General features: G+C 40.8%; 1 protein-coding gene across 2 annotated transcripts in view; it reads left to right on the plus strand.

The window, feature by feature from the left end:
* The window catches only part of cylda (cylindromatosis (turban tumor syndrome), a), a 48347-nt gene extending 45749 nt beyond the window's left edge, over positions 1-2598 (plus strand). For both annotated transcript variants that reach the window (XM_034220814.1, XM_034220815.1), the window contains one exon: positions 619-2598. In XM_034220814.1, the coding sequence (XP_034076705.1) occupies positions 619-803 (185 nt within the window). In that variant the 3' untranslated portion in view covers positions 804-2598. The remainder of the gene's footprint in view (positions 1-618) is intronic.
* Positions 2599-17520: the final 14922 nt, after the last annotated feature.

Here is a 17520-nt window from a genome sequence, read left to right on the forward strand (position 1 = left end):
ATCACTACACAGAAATATTCAAGCACCAAATTCATCATAGTGTGTTACATGTTAAGACTTTGAGAGACTGCATAACATATTTGTTCTTCCTGTGATATCATAACGTATCACGATTTATTACAACTGGAAATGTTGTGTGTGTGTGTGTGTGTGTGTGTGTGTGTGTGGTGTGTGTGTGTGTGTGTGTGTGTGTGTGTGTGTGTGTGTGTGTGTGTGGTGTGTGTGTGTGTGTGTGGTGTGTGTGGTGTGTGTGTGTGTGTGTGTGTGTGTGTGTGTGTGTGTGTGTGTGTGTGTGTGTGTGTGTGTGTGTGTGTGTGTGTGTGTGTGTGTGTGTGTGTGTGGTTGTAACACCCTCCAATCGTGATGCCACTGGATAGATTCATGAACTAATACTTTTACTTAAAATTGCTGTTTTTATTTCCCTAAAAATAATGCGGGTAATCATCAGGAAAACAAACTAATGATTGCTGGTAAAAACGAGTTTATTAAAAAAAAAATATATATTTTGCATTCATAATTCATTGGCAATCTCTGTTTGATTTGCGCATCAAATCCTTTTCACATGGTTTTCACTAAGAGTTACAGATGTATCTAATGTCCGTGCTTGTGTCTCTGCAGGAGGGCAGAACGGCTTCAACATCCCGCAGGTGTCCCCCTGCCCCGAGGTGGAGGCGTACCTGAAGATGAGCCCCGAGGAGCTGCACTCCCTGGACCCCAAGAGCATCGTGGGCCAGGCCCGCCGCCTGCTCTGCGACGCCTACATGTGCATGTACCAGAGCCCCACCATGAGCCTGTACAAGTAGAACACCTCTCCCCCAGCCACCCCACCTCCCCCCTCCCCAAGGGCAGGAGATTCCCAGAAAGACCAACAAAGTTAACCCTCTCCAGCCCAGCTCTCCTCTCTGGAGGTGGGAGAGATGAAACCGAGAGAGGGGGGGGGAGAAGCCTCTTTGCACTGTGCAGTGAAGTGTTGTGTTCTTCATATGTAGCTTCCCTGTGTCTCACTGCTGAGCGTCGGTGGTGGAAGATGGAGCGAGGCCTTATGAAGACGCACTGGGCATGCTTGCGTCGCCGCGACTGACAAAACACGTGCAACGAAAACAAGTGGAGCTCGTGGGATGACCTCCTCCACCTCATTTACCTTAAGATAAGAGGAGTCGTGCTATTCTTAATCACTGTAACACACGGGGGCTTTTCCACATCATGCAGCGCGCAAAGCCTCATCCAACTCTGCTCAAAAAACGTCTCTTAGTAGCATAGATTTCCTGAGGTAGTACCATCAGCACTATAGACGCCCCCCCCCCCCCCCCCCCCCCCCCATGTAAATGTCTTTCCAGTACATGTTTCTTTGCAGATAGCAGTAGCCATTGTAGAAGTGTCGTACTGCACATCTCGCTCTAACAATGCTGCACTTTTTTTCTCCATCCCCAAGTGGACCTATCAGGAAACATTTTGTTTTTGTCCTCCCATTGGAAGTCACACCGAGTGCTAATTTGTTGGTCGGGAGACATCAGAGTTTTGTGTTACAGAATACAAATGTGCTTCTCCCCCGGTAAAGAGCGCTCTGCATTGCAAATGGCGAGGAGATGCCAGATAAATGCATGAAGGGAGACTTGTACAATGGCTGCCGTTGTCGAGCACTCCATGCATTCATGGGGTCAACGAGGTGAAGTCCTGGAAAAAGCCTGGCTGTTTTCTTTCAATTAAGGGAGTATGATGTGAGGAATTTCACATGCAGTGTTTTTAAGTGTCTGACTCATTGTGTTGATGACTAAATATAAATTATATTTTATGTTTACAAAGCCTTTTTTCTTTTGCCCATCATGGCAAGTATTGACTTTTGCTGCCTTCCATGAAGATGTGACATGCAATGTTTCACCAGATAACTAAACAATATTATTTATTATATTCTAATCCTAATATAAACCTGTGTGTGATCCCTTTTTTAAGGAAATGAAACAGGGTTGATGATACTGCTTTGGGTACTGCTTGTCCCTTTTCACAGTATAAGGAGTTATTGTAGTTTTCTCATAGCAACTACTGAAAGTTAATAGTAACACGTTGAACAGTGTAAAGTTAACAAAGGATTGAAATGATGACGCACAAGGCTGGTAACCCTTGTGCGCAATATATATAAGTATTTAAAGAAACATTTACATATTCCATTGTAATCCAATTTAAAAGTACCTAAAGCATACCATGGATTGAGAAGTAGTTGTTTTTATATATCACACACCATTGGATTGAACCAAGAAACTGCACATGTTGGCATTAGCCTATATATATTTTTCCAAATCACAACTTGAAAATTGAAGTAGTTGTGAGTATAAAACAAAAGTGTGAAGTATGCGGGCGTTTTTTTAATAAATGAGGTTCCAGCTGACACTTCCATTTTGCTCTGTGGTCGTCTCCACTGTCGGGACTTCCTGTGTGAACTCCTTCTGCTGAAGCTCGTCTCTGACTGGAGCCTCGGGGTTTTGATTTTTGTTTTCCTTTTTCTGTTGCATCTGTACAGTATATACACATGTAACGGGTGGAAAATTAATGTCAGTGATGTTCCTGTAAATGTTAACAAAATAAAGCCCGTTTTGAAGGGTGCACGTTGTGAGTGGTGTGATGAAAGAGAGCAATGTTGAGAGAAATTCATACATTCATTTGAAATAACACAATGCTGAGACATGAGGGTAAAAGGCACCAGAGAGAAAGTAACTTAGAAACTGCCTTTTTTGTGTGATGCTAAGCATACAACTTCTACATGCAGTATTCATATAATATTGCTTTAACATTAACGCACAGGTTTGATAAAAGGAGCCTGTTCTCAATGAGGTTACCTGTAGATCTAAAGGATAAGAAATAGATAAAAGATGGAAAGATATGTAAGATCAGAGAAAAAAAAAGTGTTGGCAAAAAAGCAATATTAAGCTATGTGAAAAAATATCAGATAAAAAGCTAATACATTACTTTTTAGACGCTTTTATCCAAAGCGACTTACATACTCAATACTGTGGTCAATCCCCACAGGAGCAATTTGGGGTGAAGTGTCTCAGGGACACAACGACATGCTGACTGCAGCGGGGTTTGAACCTGTGCTCCCCTGATCCAAACACCAACGCACTAGGTCACTGCGCCACACGCCACCCTGGCTATAGTATAGTATGTCGAAAAAAGTTACATGATACTATGTCAAAAATATCTGATTAAAATAAGAACTCATAAAGTCAGAGTATAGTAAGTCGAAAGCTAAAGTATTCTGTGTCCTTTTCATAGTATTGCATGTCTTAAAAATGACACTGTATACGACATCATTTAAATATCATTATTATCATACAGTAGTTCTTATTCCTGAGTTCACAGAGGCGTTAGCAGTAAGTCCCTGTAAACCTGGCTTTCTGGTGTGACTGTCAGTGTTTATCTGTGAGTTATCCAGATCTTATTGTTTCCTGAGAGGATTACCATGATCGAGCCCAATTTATGCTCCTGACACGGCGATCATCCTCTGACTTATAAACACAACAACAATATGATCACAGTCTGTTATGCTTACAGGAAGCAAGATTACCGCGGTCTGTTGTGACCACTTGGTATCTGGCCTATATCTCCAGATTACATCCACACACAGTGACCCAATTCCCCAGACAATCTCTTGACAACGACAGATAAATCGGTGTGTGTTATACATGCGTCTCCCCCACAGGAACCCCGCTCCACACCTTACCCCGTTTAGTTTTGAGTCAAACTTGAAACCAGCTTATCAAGCTGACTTCAGAAGTGCCTGATAAGTATTTGTCAACAGAACAGCTGGCACACAATGCCCTCTTGTAGCTTTATGCCACAGCATATGCCAGCCGCTCGTAGCGTGTGGTAATTTAGCCGGGGCTGGTTCTACAGGAACAGATGGGCTCCAGTATTGTTATTCCCGCTCCAGCTCAGGGCCCCTGGGGGGAATCACTAAATAAAATCAAAGCAGATGGACCTCTCTGGGCTAGGCTGTGTTTATGATAAACAGCCAGCACAACCAGTGTCCATCTAACACCTTAACCCCGCCCTCCACACACTGACAGGAAACAGGATTACAGTGGTTTAACCTCACCTGCAACGCTCTCCTTTCACCCAAACAGAAGGGAAACCCAAACAAATAGAAGACAGGAAGTACATTATAACCCAGAGTTTCCATAATGTACATCCTGATTCTACACAACAACACCTTTTACCTCCTTGACCTTAAACTGTGAAATCCTCTCAAAACAGAAACACTTCCCTGTCTGACTTCCCTCTTCTTTCCCACTGACAGAGGACTGTTTTGTTCTTTTATATCCTTGTCAACATTTCACTGCTGTGGTTCTCACATCCATGCAGCAGACACAGGCTGTATGGTCATAGTAAACACATGACGGTGTCCCACGTTGAGAATGCAGGACAGTTCTCACTTGCTTCCCATGGGAAAAGACAGCCGTATAGCAATATATAAGAATATATTTCATAGGTCTTTGTAGTTTATGACATGTTAGATGAGGACAGATGAATGGAAGTGTTCACCAAATTAGCTTAACTAGGGTAAGCTAGCTAATGTACTACTTGTGTTGTATGGTTTTAATCGCTGTATAAAACATTTTAAATAAAGAGTTATTGATTTGATTTATGGATGTTAAGACAAAGAAACAAAAATATTCAAATAATTATGATAAATGTTTTTACATAGCACCTTTTAAACATAGTTAGTTCAAAAAATAAGAACAAAATAACCGAACAAGAGTGTCTAAACACATCAAATACACATTAAAACAAATATGAAATAATAAAACATAAATACAATCTTATAAAAGCATTTCTTAAACAATAAGGTTTTTCAAAGTGACTTAAAAAAGCAGATCTCCCCAGATGAATGCCATTTGAGATATTAAACAATCAACCCTGAAATCCCCCCAAAATTCACCACAAACTGTGTAATACAAAATAATAGCATTTTGTGTGTTTTTATATAAAGCAATTGTGAGTTTTAATACATGTAGTGGAGTTAAAAGTACAATATTTGCCTCTGAAATGTACTGGAGTAGAAGTATAAAGTACAAATATGTCAAAACATTACTTAAGACTTGTGTAAATGTACTTTATTTACTTCCCACGACTGGTTGCTTGAATGAAACTAGAGAGAGAGGCAACTGTTTTTGGAGACTGATATGGTGTCCCACTATGAGAATGCAGGACAGTTTCTCATCTACTTTCATTCCCATGGGAAAAGACGGCACTAAACAAAGGAATCCTATCAGTGCGGAGGGGAGGTAAATATCTGAGGTCATTAAGACAACAGGAAGGCAGTGATTTCCGGCTCTGAAGATGAAAAAGAGCGGAGAATAAACGCTTTTAAGCCAATCAGTCCTAACTCAATATACTACTTAGGTGTTGTTTTAACTCCATCATGATAACCAGTCGTATTTACTGTCTTCAAAGGTCAGTTTCTGATGAAGTCAAAGTAGTGTAATCAACCTAAATGTTTATAGCCAAAAGTATTAACTCAGCAGTTACTCACTGTGAGCGATCTGATAATCAAAAGTTTTTCTCTGCAGGCTTCAGCAGACAATTGTTTCTCATCGTTACCCAGATCCGTCTTGTTTCCCCGGACAAATGCCCGTCCAAAATGACATTCACACACAGATTTAGCTTTCTGCCCAATTCATCAGTAAAGGGGACACAAATGCTTCTGGCCTTAACGATGTCAGGACACAAAATCAGCATTTCTGTCTGCTGTCATTGTTGTCGCTCACTTTTTTAAATCTGTGTGTGCAGGCATCCATAGATGTTATCAATCCAAGAAGCCAGCAAAAACATACAATAATTCATATTTGATCGACTTATAATAATGTTCAATGATATTTATCAATTTTTTTGTGAAATAAAACTCATGTTAACATACAATTAAGTAACAGGAAGGAAAGCATTCTGATGTGTTTATATGCAATAGCACTCAGATACAGTAAGACTTGACATTACGTGTCACTTGTTAGACGCTTTTATCCAAAGCGACTAACATCCATTCAGTACTGCGGTCATCCCAACGGGAGCAATTTGTCTCTAACCCATGGACGCAACAACATGCTGACTGCAGTGGGACTCGAACTTGCTCTCCCCTGATCCAAAGATCGGTGCACTACTCCACTGAGCCACATCCACCAAGACACGTCCTTTACTTCATTGTACCCTCTAAATGTAAAGAAATGCATTTGAATAAGATATTAAAAGACAAGTTATAAATATGTATACATTTGAATGACACAATGTAACACTTTCTGCTGTAAAACCAAATGTTAATGCCGAAAGTTTAGTTTGGTTTGTCCCGTGGGAACCGAGTCCTAACTGCATTGTAATCTTTACATTTGTGCTCATCTACAGTAAGGAAACCATAAGTCCTTCTCCCGGATTCTCCGAGAGGACCCTGGCCGCTCGGATGAGAAATTAATTGCCTCTAAAGCAACAGCTAGCAGATGTTGTTGCTGCTAAGAGCCAGGTGTGGATAAATTGCATATGCAGAATGTGTGTAAATATTTAAAGTCGTATCTTTCACTTAAGGTGTGAAGTGTTTTTATTGCCCATCACTGCTTTGAGTATGGCGAGAGGAAAGGCCGGCGGCCCCCCAGGGCCCGCTGCGGCTCAGCACCTGTGGTGTTCACACTGCGGAGGACTGAGAGACTTGGCATCGGGGTGTGTGTCGTGGTGGGTGGGTGCACAGGAGGAAGAGAGGAAGAGAATGTGTGTGTGTGTGTGTGTGTGTGTGTGTGTGTGTGTGTGTGGGGGTGGAGTTGGAGGGGTCCCATCTCCACCTGTTCGCCCTCTAATTCTCTCCTGGCTGCCACCTTTAACACTGCATTATTTACAGGTGCTCTCTGGATGGAGACACAAGCTGCTGTCTGATTTAAATATGGATGGTTGTGTGTGTGTGTGTGTGGTGTGTGTGTGTGTGTGTGTGTGTGTGTGTGTGTGTGTGTGTGTGTGTGTGTGTGTGTGTGTGTGTTTGCAGATTAGCCTTCCATCCTAACTAAGACATTTTCCACTAATAAAAACTCTCTTTTTCGAAACCCGACTCTAAAGTAGATAAACGTCAAGCCGTAATTGTGAGTTTGTGTGGAAAATAAACCCCATCAAGATTGAATTCAACATGGATGAAGTGTTTCCAAGCAACAGAAATTACAACATCTATCTTTTAATGTTGTTATTAAGACTAACTTTGTGATTTGGTATTGCCAATCAGTTTTCAAACGTGCATTCACAGATACAGTATAGGGATATATTTGATGTGTGTTTGAAGCGTTTGTAATAGATGAGCACAGATGATTGGTAGTAGTCATCAAATTAGCTTAGCTAGGGTATGTTAGCTAACATGCTACTAATATTGCATTTTACAGTGGTTATTATTCATGTTTTTATAAACACAATATTGATTGTATTTATGTCTGGATTATCCTACAAAGAAACAAACGTATTTAAAGAATAGGATGTCAAAGTGAACATTTATTTCCCACATAGTCACAAGATGTTGGAGGTAAGATATTTAAGATTCAAATCTAAAACTATCCTGAAAATCCAAAACATTTCAACACAATCTAAGAATAAAACATGAAGATTTCACCATAAACCGGTTCTGAAGAAAAAAGCCCTCACCTGACTTGTCATAATCAACTATTACAGTATATCGTAAAATGTGACAAATGTGAAACCTAAGAGAAGCAACTGTTTTCAGATTAAAACTCTTGAAACAATGTACACCACTCCAAGCGTCAGACAGGCACAGTTAGAGACGAGCCCGAGAACACAGTGGAGCATTAATCACCTAAAGAGCCACATGTATCCCTCAGGAGCTGGTGGAGACCAAAGACAGAGCTAAAAATAAAGTAAACACAGGAATTATATTCAGCAGATGGACACAAACACAACTCCGGATGAATGATAATGTTGCTCTGTAACTGCTGGATGTAAAACAAGAAACTGTTGTGTTCACAACTTGTTTATCCTGCCCTGAAGAGGCAGGTTTAAAATAAACAACACATACTCACAGGTAGAAGGATAGTTATTAAAGTTTCATACTTTTTTTTTTCCATACATTTTGCAAATAAAAGGCATTGACTTATTTGAAGAAAATGCAGCTTCACAAAGTTGAAAACAGACCTATTTTAGTGTGTGTGTGTGTGTGTGTGTGTGTGTGTGTGTGTGTGTGTGTGTGTGTGTGTGTGTGTGTGTGTGTGTGTGTGTGTGTGTGGCCAAGCATTACAATACTTGTGGGGACCTAAATCTGTCACGTGTGGGGACTCGCCTCCCTTATGGGGACAAAATGGAGGTCCCCATGAGGAGAATCATTCATTTTAGGGTGAAGACTTGGTTAGGTTTAGATTAGGATTAGGGTTAGGGTTAGGGTTAGGGTTAGGGTTAGGGTTAGGGTAAGGGTTAGGCATGTGTTGGTTATGGTTAAGGTTAGGATAAGTATCCAGGAAATGCATGTAAGTCAATGTAATGTCCCCTGAAGTGATGTATACATGGTATATGTGTGTGTGTGTGTGTGTTTGTTGCACTTTCTACAGGCTGTACAGCACAGGGAACTTCTACCTATGAATAGTCAATTATTTGATGTCCTAATGCTGTAGATCCCATGGCAGCTGGGATATCATGCAGCACGTAATGTACACAGAAATACTAAGTCCAGATAAAATCTTTCCAGTATGTGGCCTTTGACATTCAAGCTAAATATTGTACTCTTTATTATAGTCTCCGGTAATGAGTACAAAACAACCGTGAGGGTGATTAGGCTTAAGTAAAAGTACGTCCTGTTCAATGACCTTTAATAACCCCCCCTTTGCTCTCACAAACTAACCAACTACAGTCAGATTGGACAGATCTGTTCAAAGGGACCTGAAGTTATCTGGAGCAAAAAATCATGTGAGGATCAAAGGACAGTTCAATTCTGAGGGGAACATTTTATTCTGGAAGTTTTAGCTTTATTTAGCTTGCGTTAAGAGATATGCTAAAACAGGATACATTCATACTTCCAAGATATACAAGCAGATGGAATAAGAGTTAAATAAAATACTCTATTTGACATTTGTGCATGACGTTCATTTGGTAACCTCATGTTCTAATATCTTAAACATCCTTATAGAAATCTGGATATTTTTTCCAGTAAATTATTTTATAACAACAATTAAAAGAAGGCATTTCACCCCTCTACATATATGTTGCCTGAATCTTTTTTCTAATGTGTATCACCTCTCTGAAATGACTCCTCTGCCTGCTGGATGGGCGCCCTGTACAGATAAATGCATAAACACTCCTTGTACCCAAACAAAGGCATCAAGCAGGCATTTCATTAGACCATTGTGTGATATGGCAGGCCGCTGCTGTGAATGTATTTATTAGTTTGCGATACATGCCTTTTCCTGTTGTTCCCGGGGCAGTGGATAATGCTGGTTTTGTTCACGGCCCAGTGTGAGCGGCGCCTCGGCTGCCAGCTGTCACTGCTGATACCGTCTCATTTGGATTCCCAGGCTGCTCGCTGAATGGCTAATTAGATTTGCCATTTTCAATCCACTGATTGCCATACATAGCGCGACAAAGGGGCTGACAGCATGTAGCATTCAGATCCAACTGTAACAATTAATAACTATGGTAATTAACATGTGTGTTGGACACCATTGATTATGACATTACCTGCAGAACGGATGGCCCGGCGCCTGCCATTTCATTAAGGAGCACAGATATAGACTGTTATTAATAAACTGCTCTCTGCAGCTGAGAGGGGGGTTATTAATTACTCAAGCGGGTGCATAGGGTAATCGAGTTAAAGCGGGTTCGTTCACAATAATTGATCTAATTTTTACTGACCAGTCCTGTTGAATCGTGTCACACGCCCCCTGTGTGAAGAGAAATCACCTCATTAACAAAAGTTTAATCCTAACCATAGTTCTTGGTCTGCCTGCTTTAAGGTCATATCTGAATGTCAGAACCATCTGAAATTGATTGGGGGTAAATTGAATCAATGTCATGTTTAGAGAAAACAATAACAACTAATGGATGGGGAAAGCCAGCCCCTAAACAGATAGGTTTATTGGGATGTGTCGGAAGGTGTGTATGAATGTTTGTGTGTGTGTGTGTGTGTGTGTGTGTGTGTGTGTGTGTGTGTGTGTGTGTGTGTGTGTGTGTGTGTGTGTGTGTGTGTGTGTGTGTGTGTGTGTGTGTGTGTGTGGAGAGTAAGGTCTGACACTCATAACTCATTATGTCCATAGTAAGAGACATGTCAGGCTCTGGGCAATTAGCTGCAGCTGCAGGGACCTGTTGGTGAGAGGAGGGGGGGGGGCTTACTGGAGAACAGACAGAGATGGAGCAGAAACAACTACAGTGAGACTCCAGCAACAGATAGAGGACTGTTCGTTTTACTCTTTTGTTTTGCTTATATTTCAAAAGTGGTGGTGATGTCCCGCTGTCTTAAACAGTGGAAGATAAACTTGTATCATAATACACATTCATGCAGAAGTATAGAGCGTTAGAGACTGATGACGTCGTTTTGCAGATAGTACCGCTAGGACTCCCTTGACTCAAAGCAATATGATTTTTCCTTTAATTTGAGGAATTTCGCAGTAAATTAGATTTGTAACAATCCCACGTTTATGACACTTACACGTTTTGTTCAGCAGGATAATCTCCACATATTAACACCACTTAATTTAACAGTTAAAGCATAAATGTAACCAGCAGAAGTGAAAAGTTAACATTAGACAAGGTCACATGGGTGTGCATCACTAACGCTAAGCTAAAGGCGGCTAATGTTCGACGTGATGACGTTGTCTTCTTTAATAACTTTAAAGACCCACTTTAAGCTTAGGATCTTCACCAGTGAGGTATTTACTGACATGTTTATGTCGTAGAACAAAACATGAACACTAATTTGGCTTGTAAGACATTATTTTAAAGTATAACCAAAAACACACAAAAAAAAACGGTTGAATTTGAGACAAGGGAACCAAATGGGGCCAAATGCTCTAGACTTTTAGACTCATTCCTACACCAGTCTATGCAGATATTAACAGAATGATGCTCTTTTACACAATTGGTAACCATAAGTCATCATTGGAAAAATTACAGAACAATGTGACAAGCAGAAATATTTACAAACGGCTGGGTAAAAATAAGCGCAATATTAAATGAAGAAAGCTTAAAAACAACAGTTATCACTACAGTTAACGTTTTTCTAATTGATTTTGAACTCAAGTAGCAGACACTTGACACTTGGCATGGTTTCGGTTGACTAGGCCCAACGAGTCCCTCTCCTTCAGTTGGCTTTTCTGTTTCAGGTGACGGGCAAGCTGCCAGCAGAAAGCAAATCCTCTTGATCCTTACAAAGCTGCCAAACATGAAGGGAAATGGACAGTGTCAGTTTTCTGATAGTCCCACAGTGTATAGCTTATAATAAAAACCTGCATCTCCAAGCCTCACAGCACATGGCCTCTACCTCTTTGCACATCACACATCACATTTCTATTTCCCCTCCACCTGGCACAACAACAGCCATTTCCATCATCCGGAGCGTGTGAGATTTCACGCTCATTTTTCACAACACATCTTTTGATATGCATGCCCTGCTCCTTTTTTTAACGTCTTCCTCCCCCCTCCCGCATATAAAATCATTCCATCCCTGGCTGCCAACACCAAAAGATGCAGCCAATCATCTCCAAGCGATGGCAGTTACAATTTTCTGTGAGCAATTTGCTCCCTTAAGAGGAAAATTGCTTTCAATATAAGCTCCCTTTGACAGACAACAACAATAAAAGAGAAACAACTGTAATGCCGGAGCCTCTGTCAGCACTTGGCCGGGACAGCTTCAGTCCGAACGTATGACTGGGGGATGAGGTGCTTACAAGTCAGCCTTGTAATATCAGCATCTGTGTGAGACAGTCCTGGCAAATGAATCCCACTTCGAACATAACAGCTTGGCATCACATGAAAATTACTGCCATGAGCAGAAGTTGTCAGATATGCTCTTGCCATTGTGATGGTGAATTGTCATTTATTATATGTTGTGCATGGCCCTGTCAGCTCCTGTTGGCTGTGTGTATTGATTTGTGAGAGCAGAGGGGTGCAGAGGTCACTTTGATCAACACTCTGCGACACGCGGGAATCACAGCGAGCTGACATTCCATTACCTGAGACAAAAAGGACTCAAAACAAAGAATATGTTAAGGAACGCTGGACTTGGACACAGCAATATGACTATAATTAAACGAGAAATGAATGGCGCATGTTGAAATGGAGGCTGTTTGCCCCCCGGAGACAAGTGCGCCCTCTCCTTTATGTTGCCTGCTTGACCTTTTTTGGGCTGTACCGGTCTCCTTGTGGCCTTGTTACATTTCCTGAGACTCTTCAAATCAAATATGTTGCTTTCAGGTGGCCTTGGCCAAGCAGAGGCAGAGATTGGACACAAAAACACTATTTTCATATTTTTCTTTTTCACCTTGGATAGTACTGTTTGGTTTGTGCTGTTGTTGTTGGCTTCCTCTCAAAGTATGCATGGAAAAAATGGAGGAAAAGTCAGATTTACATAGTAAAAAAGGTCGTTAGATATACTGTATGTATCAAACAAAAGCCATGGAAAAACTACACTGTCCTGAAACTATCGCAGTGTAATTGTAGCTGCATATTTTCACTTTCCTTCTTTTAAATGTGTCCAAGAATGACATTTAAGAACCTATTGTATTTCTCAATTGCAGAAAAAAAGAAGAAAAATAAAGCATGATTTGTGTTCGAATCAGACCGAAAATATAAAAAAACAAGGTAACTGCTTTAGTGACATATTAGTTTAAAACTAAGATTTGGGATTAGAACCCAGAATAATTCATTTTATTTGGGTTTTGAGGTTTGTGAACATCAACAAAACATTTCATAACCCTAAATAAATCCTTTGAAATCACAATAAACAACTCAGAAACACAGGATTGTTAATCTAGAAGCCTTTTCGGGGCGTGTGCCACTGATCTGACAGCAGCAATATGCCTTTATTTATTAACAAGCTGTTGGCAATAATTAGGAGCATGACTGTGAGCGTAGGTGTTTACTTTGACTGCATTGTTGCAGATGAGGCGCGTGTCCCAGTGCTCTGAGCCGGGCTGACTGGCGTTATTGCGGGGGCCGGCCTGCTGCTGTCTGTCGGCCTGTCAGAGTCATGAGAGGATCACTTTATCATCGTTTGTCTGCCGCGCCTGACGCTATTGAGTAGGAGGGAGCCCTTAGGGAAATGGGGGCAGGCTGCTGTATTTGCTGTATGCTCAGTTTTTACTTAGTTGCTAGCTTGGCTTTATCAGCGTTGTTGTTCCAGCCTGTCAAATCGCTTGGTAAGGTTTGTTACACGGCTGTCTATGAAAACAGCAGCATGGACTCATGTGGTATTAGTCAGTATGATGGCTTGTCAAGGCTGCTCTGTGAGGCCTGGCTGTATTTACACACAGTCAGAAAACATGAAAGCACTTTGATTGGCCACACATGCAGTGCAACCGTGTTTATGATAGTTATTTGTTTGCTGTGTTGCATACGTACTGTTAAATAATAATAATAATAATAATAATGATACATGGGATTTTTATAGCGCTTTTCCTAATGCTCAAAGACGCTTAAAGGTGGGGTAGGTAAGTTTGAGAAACCGGCTCGGGATACACTTTTTGTTATATTCCATGGAATGCTCTTAACATCCCGATAGCAATGAATATCTGAAATGCTTTGACAATAAATCCATACAAAAATCTCACCTGTGTAAGCCGTGGCGCTGTAAAAAGTACAACCAATCATCTGAGCCGGCCCGGCTAAAATAACTGGATGGCCTACCTGCCTGTCAGCCTTCCATCTCGTGCACAAACTTATCTCGTGCCCTCATTGGTCATGTGCGCGTCCGTGTGTGTTGGAGGAGGGGCTCTGTGAGGAAGTGGCTTGAGTTGAGTATTTTCTAAGGCTGCTTCTCAGGTCGACTATTTTCATTTCCTCGCTCCTCGATCCTCGGTCTCACCGGAAGTTGATTTGCCTGCGCCATCTTGAGTACCGTCCCATGGCTCTTATTTCTGCCGGAGGACCGAGGATCGAGGAGCGAGGAGCGATCATGGAGGAGCGATAACCGAGGAACCACCAGACCATCCTCCGATGAAATCCTCAGATACTCACCCCGCCCCCTTACTGTGTATCGCTCACTGATTGGACGAGGCAGTGCATGCACTGATCTGATGCTTCTTGACATGAGAGCAGAGTGAAGAAAATACATGAACCTCACGGGAGTCACTCCTCAGTTTATACCGTGTTTTGTTTCAATTCAAGTATCATTTAGTTACAAATATGTGAAATATCTGAACAACAAAGTGGTCAAAAATAATTTAATTCATTTTTTGGAAACATTTTCATGATCGCTTTTTTCGTTTTACATTTTCATTTATTGTCATTTCCATTCAGTCATTAAGTGCTATTAAAATGTTAATGTGGTACATATCCGAACAAACAAACAAAGTGTGCCAATGAATGTTAATCTAACTGGGTTTTGATAGATAACATATCTCTTTTTCTTCTCTCAATTATTTTATTTCTATTGTGCACTCTAATCAATATTAATCAAACTATTGTTCGTTTATACATTTTAAGAATGGCGTTTATCTTTTTTAAGAATGAGTTCTTCTTTTATTTAATGTATTTGGATCTACAACAGATGATACAAATGTGTGTGTCAGTAAATGTGTGCTAACAGAGGCGGGGGTGTGTGTGGAAATAACGGGGACAGAGCTGCTGTCAGACGATCAGCTGTGCAGCGTCATCACAAACGGACGTCGCTTCACGTGACGCTCCGGAGGAAAGGACGTCCCATTGCTCTTAAAACTCATTTCCCTGCTTCTCGTGGTTTCCTTGCATCCCTCCTGCTTCCCTGGTGGGAGGGACTAAACGCAGGGAAACGACGCAAGTGAGGGACGCAAGGATTTAATTTAATCGACCTGAGAAGCAGCCTAAGTCTTGCGCACTCGAGCTGGTTTCTCCGAAATTACCTACCCGACCTTTAACCTCCTAATACATAATTATTTCACCTTGGATATTATTCTTTATGTATAGTAAGGACACTACCTTAAGTAAACGTGTTTGAAATTGTGTAATTGTTAAAGGTTAGCTGTCGGCTATGTAAGGCAGTAACCTTGAACTGTGGTGCTATAAGAGCTAATGTGAATGTTCTAACATACTCTTGATCTTAGTCTTGAACCGAGATGATTATCTGCGGGTTGAAACTTAACAGAAAATAAATACATTTACAGGTACAATGTAAATGTGGGTTAAAACAAATATGTTTTTTTTATATAGTAATGAGGTAATGTGATTGTGCAGTATCTTTGACAGCTAATATCACAAAGCATTTGGTGAATGCCAGTGAGGGAGTGAAAGACTCGTTTTCTTTGCTGGATTTCGAAATTCAAGAGTGGAAAACCAACTTAAATCACATCAAAAAAGTAAAGGAGACTGCTTCGATTACAAGACTAACATGTGGATGTTAAGCAGAGATAATGTTACACATGAGACTGATGGGATTGTAGTTTTGCAGAGGTTTGGTTAGTAACAGTTTTTTTAAGTCGATGTTGGGTCAAAATCAAACGTTTTCGTAAAACTAATACAATCATTTGATTAGTTTGGGAACCAGTGATTCAACCAAATAACAAGACCATTTATCCAATAGTTGTTAAAAGACATTTTGCACAAAAAAAAAATGTTAACCTCATGGAAGCACTGTGGGAAAAAGACAGCAGATCACCAAAATCAGTCAAATTAATAATCTGGAAACCATGATTTTCTATACAAAATTGTTTACAAATCCATCTTGAAGAGGTTGGGATACTCTGACTGGGACAAAGTTGTAGTTACAATGAAGTCCCTACATACACAAAAAGTGCTATTACCATATTCAAAAGATCTTTCAACTCACAACAGATAGGCCCAAAACTGACTCACACATTTCCAAGCTAAGCCATTATCAGAGGAGCTCAGTGCATACGGCACCAGCTGATGGACAAACACAAACTTCAATCCATCTCTGCTTCTAAAGCTCTCTAACAAGGCCAAAGATATGAGCATCATATGAAAACATGACACAACATTGGGAGCTCATTAGTGCAACATTATGACGCTGAGAGGCAAATCACACGGGCGACGAGCCAGAATACAAGAAGTCACAGTATTATCCCAACGCATTGCACTCAAGTGAAACTGATGTAGCTTCCTGTGAAACTGAATAGCCATGCTGCGTCCCAGTGGAGTGAGGTTAATGACTTCTGACTGGTATTAACATTTGCAGACCATGTCGGCTGAAACACACCAGTTTGCATGACTCAGACAAACTTCAGTCTGTTTATGAAAGATTATCATGAGTGGCTCAGTAGGTATTATGTACTAAATTGGCAGTGCCAGTCTTGGTGAGGCGATATGGATGATTGGATGTCAGTTAACACATGCGCCGCTGCCAGTAAGCCGACGGGCCAGCTGGCTCTGCAGACTCTGCAGACTCTTTGTTAACAACCATTAGAAAAGTCATATCTGGAACTTTTAAAAGAGCGTTTCCTGGTGCAGAGCAAGACAAATAACGTACACGCAAAATCACAGGACATGGATTCAAGACTCTAAAAGATTAAAAGGTTTTGTTGTGAATTACTGAAGTATTGTACTGTACTGTTTTAGACATACTCGTACTTTACTTGAGTATTTCCATTGCGTGCTAAATATACTTCTACTCGAATTGTACTCTTTACTTGTTACCAGGGGCGGACTGGCCATTGGGAATACCGGGAGTTTTACCGGTGGGCCCCCCCCCCCCCTGTTGACAATTGACTTGCGGTACCGAGTTTCCCGGGCTGATTTTTAGTCCCAGTCCACCCCTGCTTGTTACTAGTTACTTTATACATGAAAAAACACAGGATAAATACGATGCAGTACCGTACAACTCATCTACCCAGTATTTGATTTTTAAGGCTCAAAATGTACAAACAACATTACACATTTAAATGATTTTCCATGTATTTGTTGTTGATAAAAACACCAAAAATCCATATCCTATAGAAATGTTGCCACTGTGCAGCGTCATTTTACTTTTGGTACATTTATCTGATAATATTTCTGCAATTCTACCTTAGTAACATTTTCAATTCAGGACTTTTACTTGTGATTAAATATTTTAAGACCATAGTGTTTTCTACTTTTATTAAGTAAAGAATGTGTGTAGTTATTCCACCTCTGGCTACAGCATAGTTCGCAAATGAATATAATAAAGAGGCCCTATCCGGCTAATGTTCAGGTTCATGTTAGTATTTAGTGTCTCTATTGTAACATGTCTCCAGGCTTTGATGTTCAAAAAACTCTTTATTTTTCTCATACTGTGCTGCAGCACCTCTTTTCACCCTCTGTCTGAAACCAGAGTCCAGTCTGCTCTGATTGGTTAGCTGGCCGGCTCTGTTGTGATTTAAAATAGGGTTAGGGTTCCTTTAA

The sequence above is a fragment of the Gymnodraco acuticeps genome, unplaced genomic scaffold, assembly GCF_902827175.1.
Source record: "Gymnodraco acuticeps unplaced genomic scaffold, fGymAcu1.1, whole genome shotgun sequence".
Lineage (NCBI taxonomy): Eukaryota > Metazoa > Chordata > Actinopteri > Perciformes > Bathydraconidae > Gymnodraco > Gymnodraco acuticeps.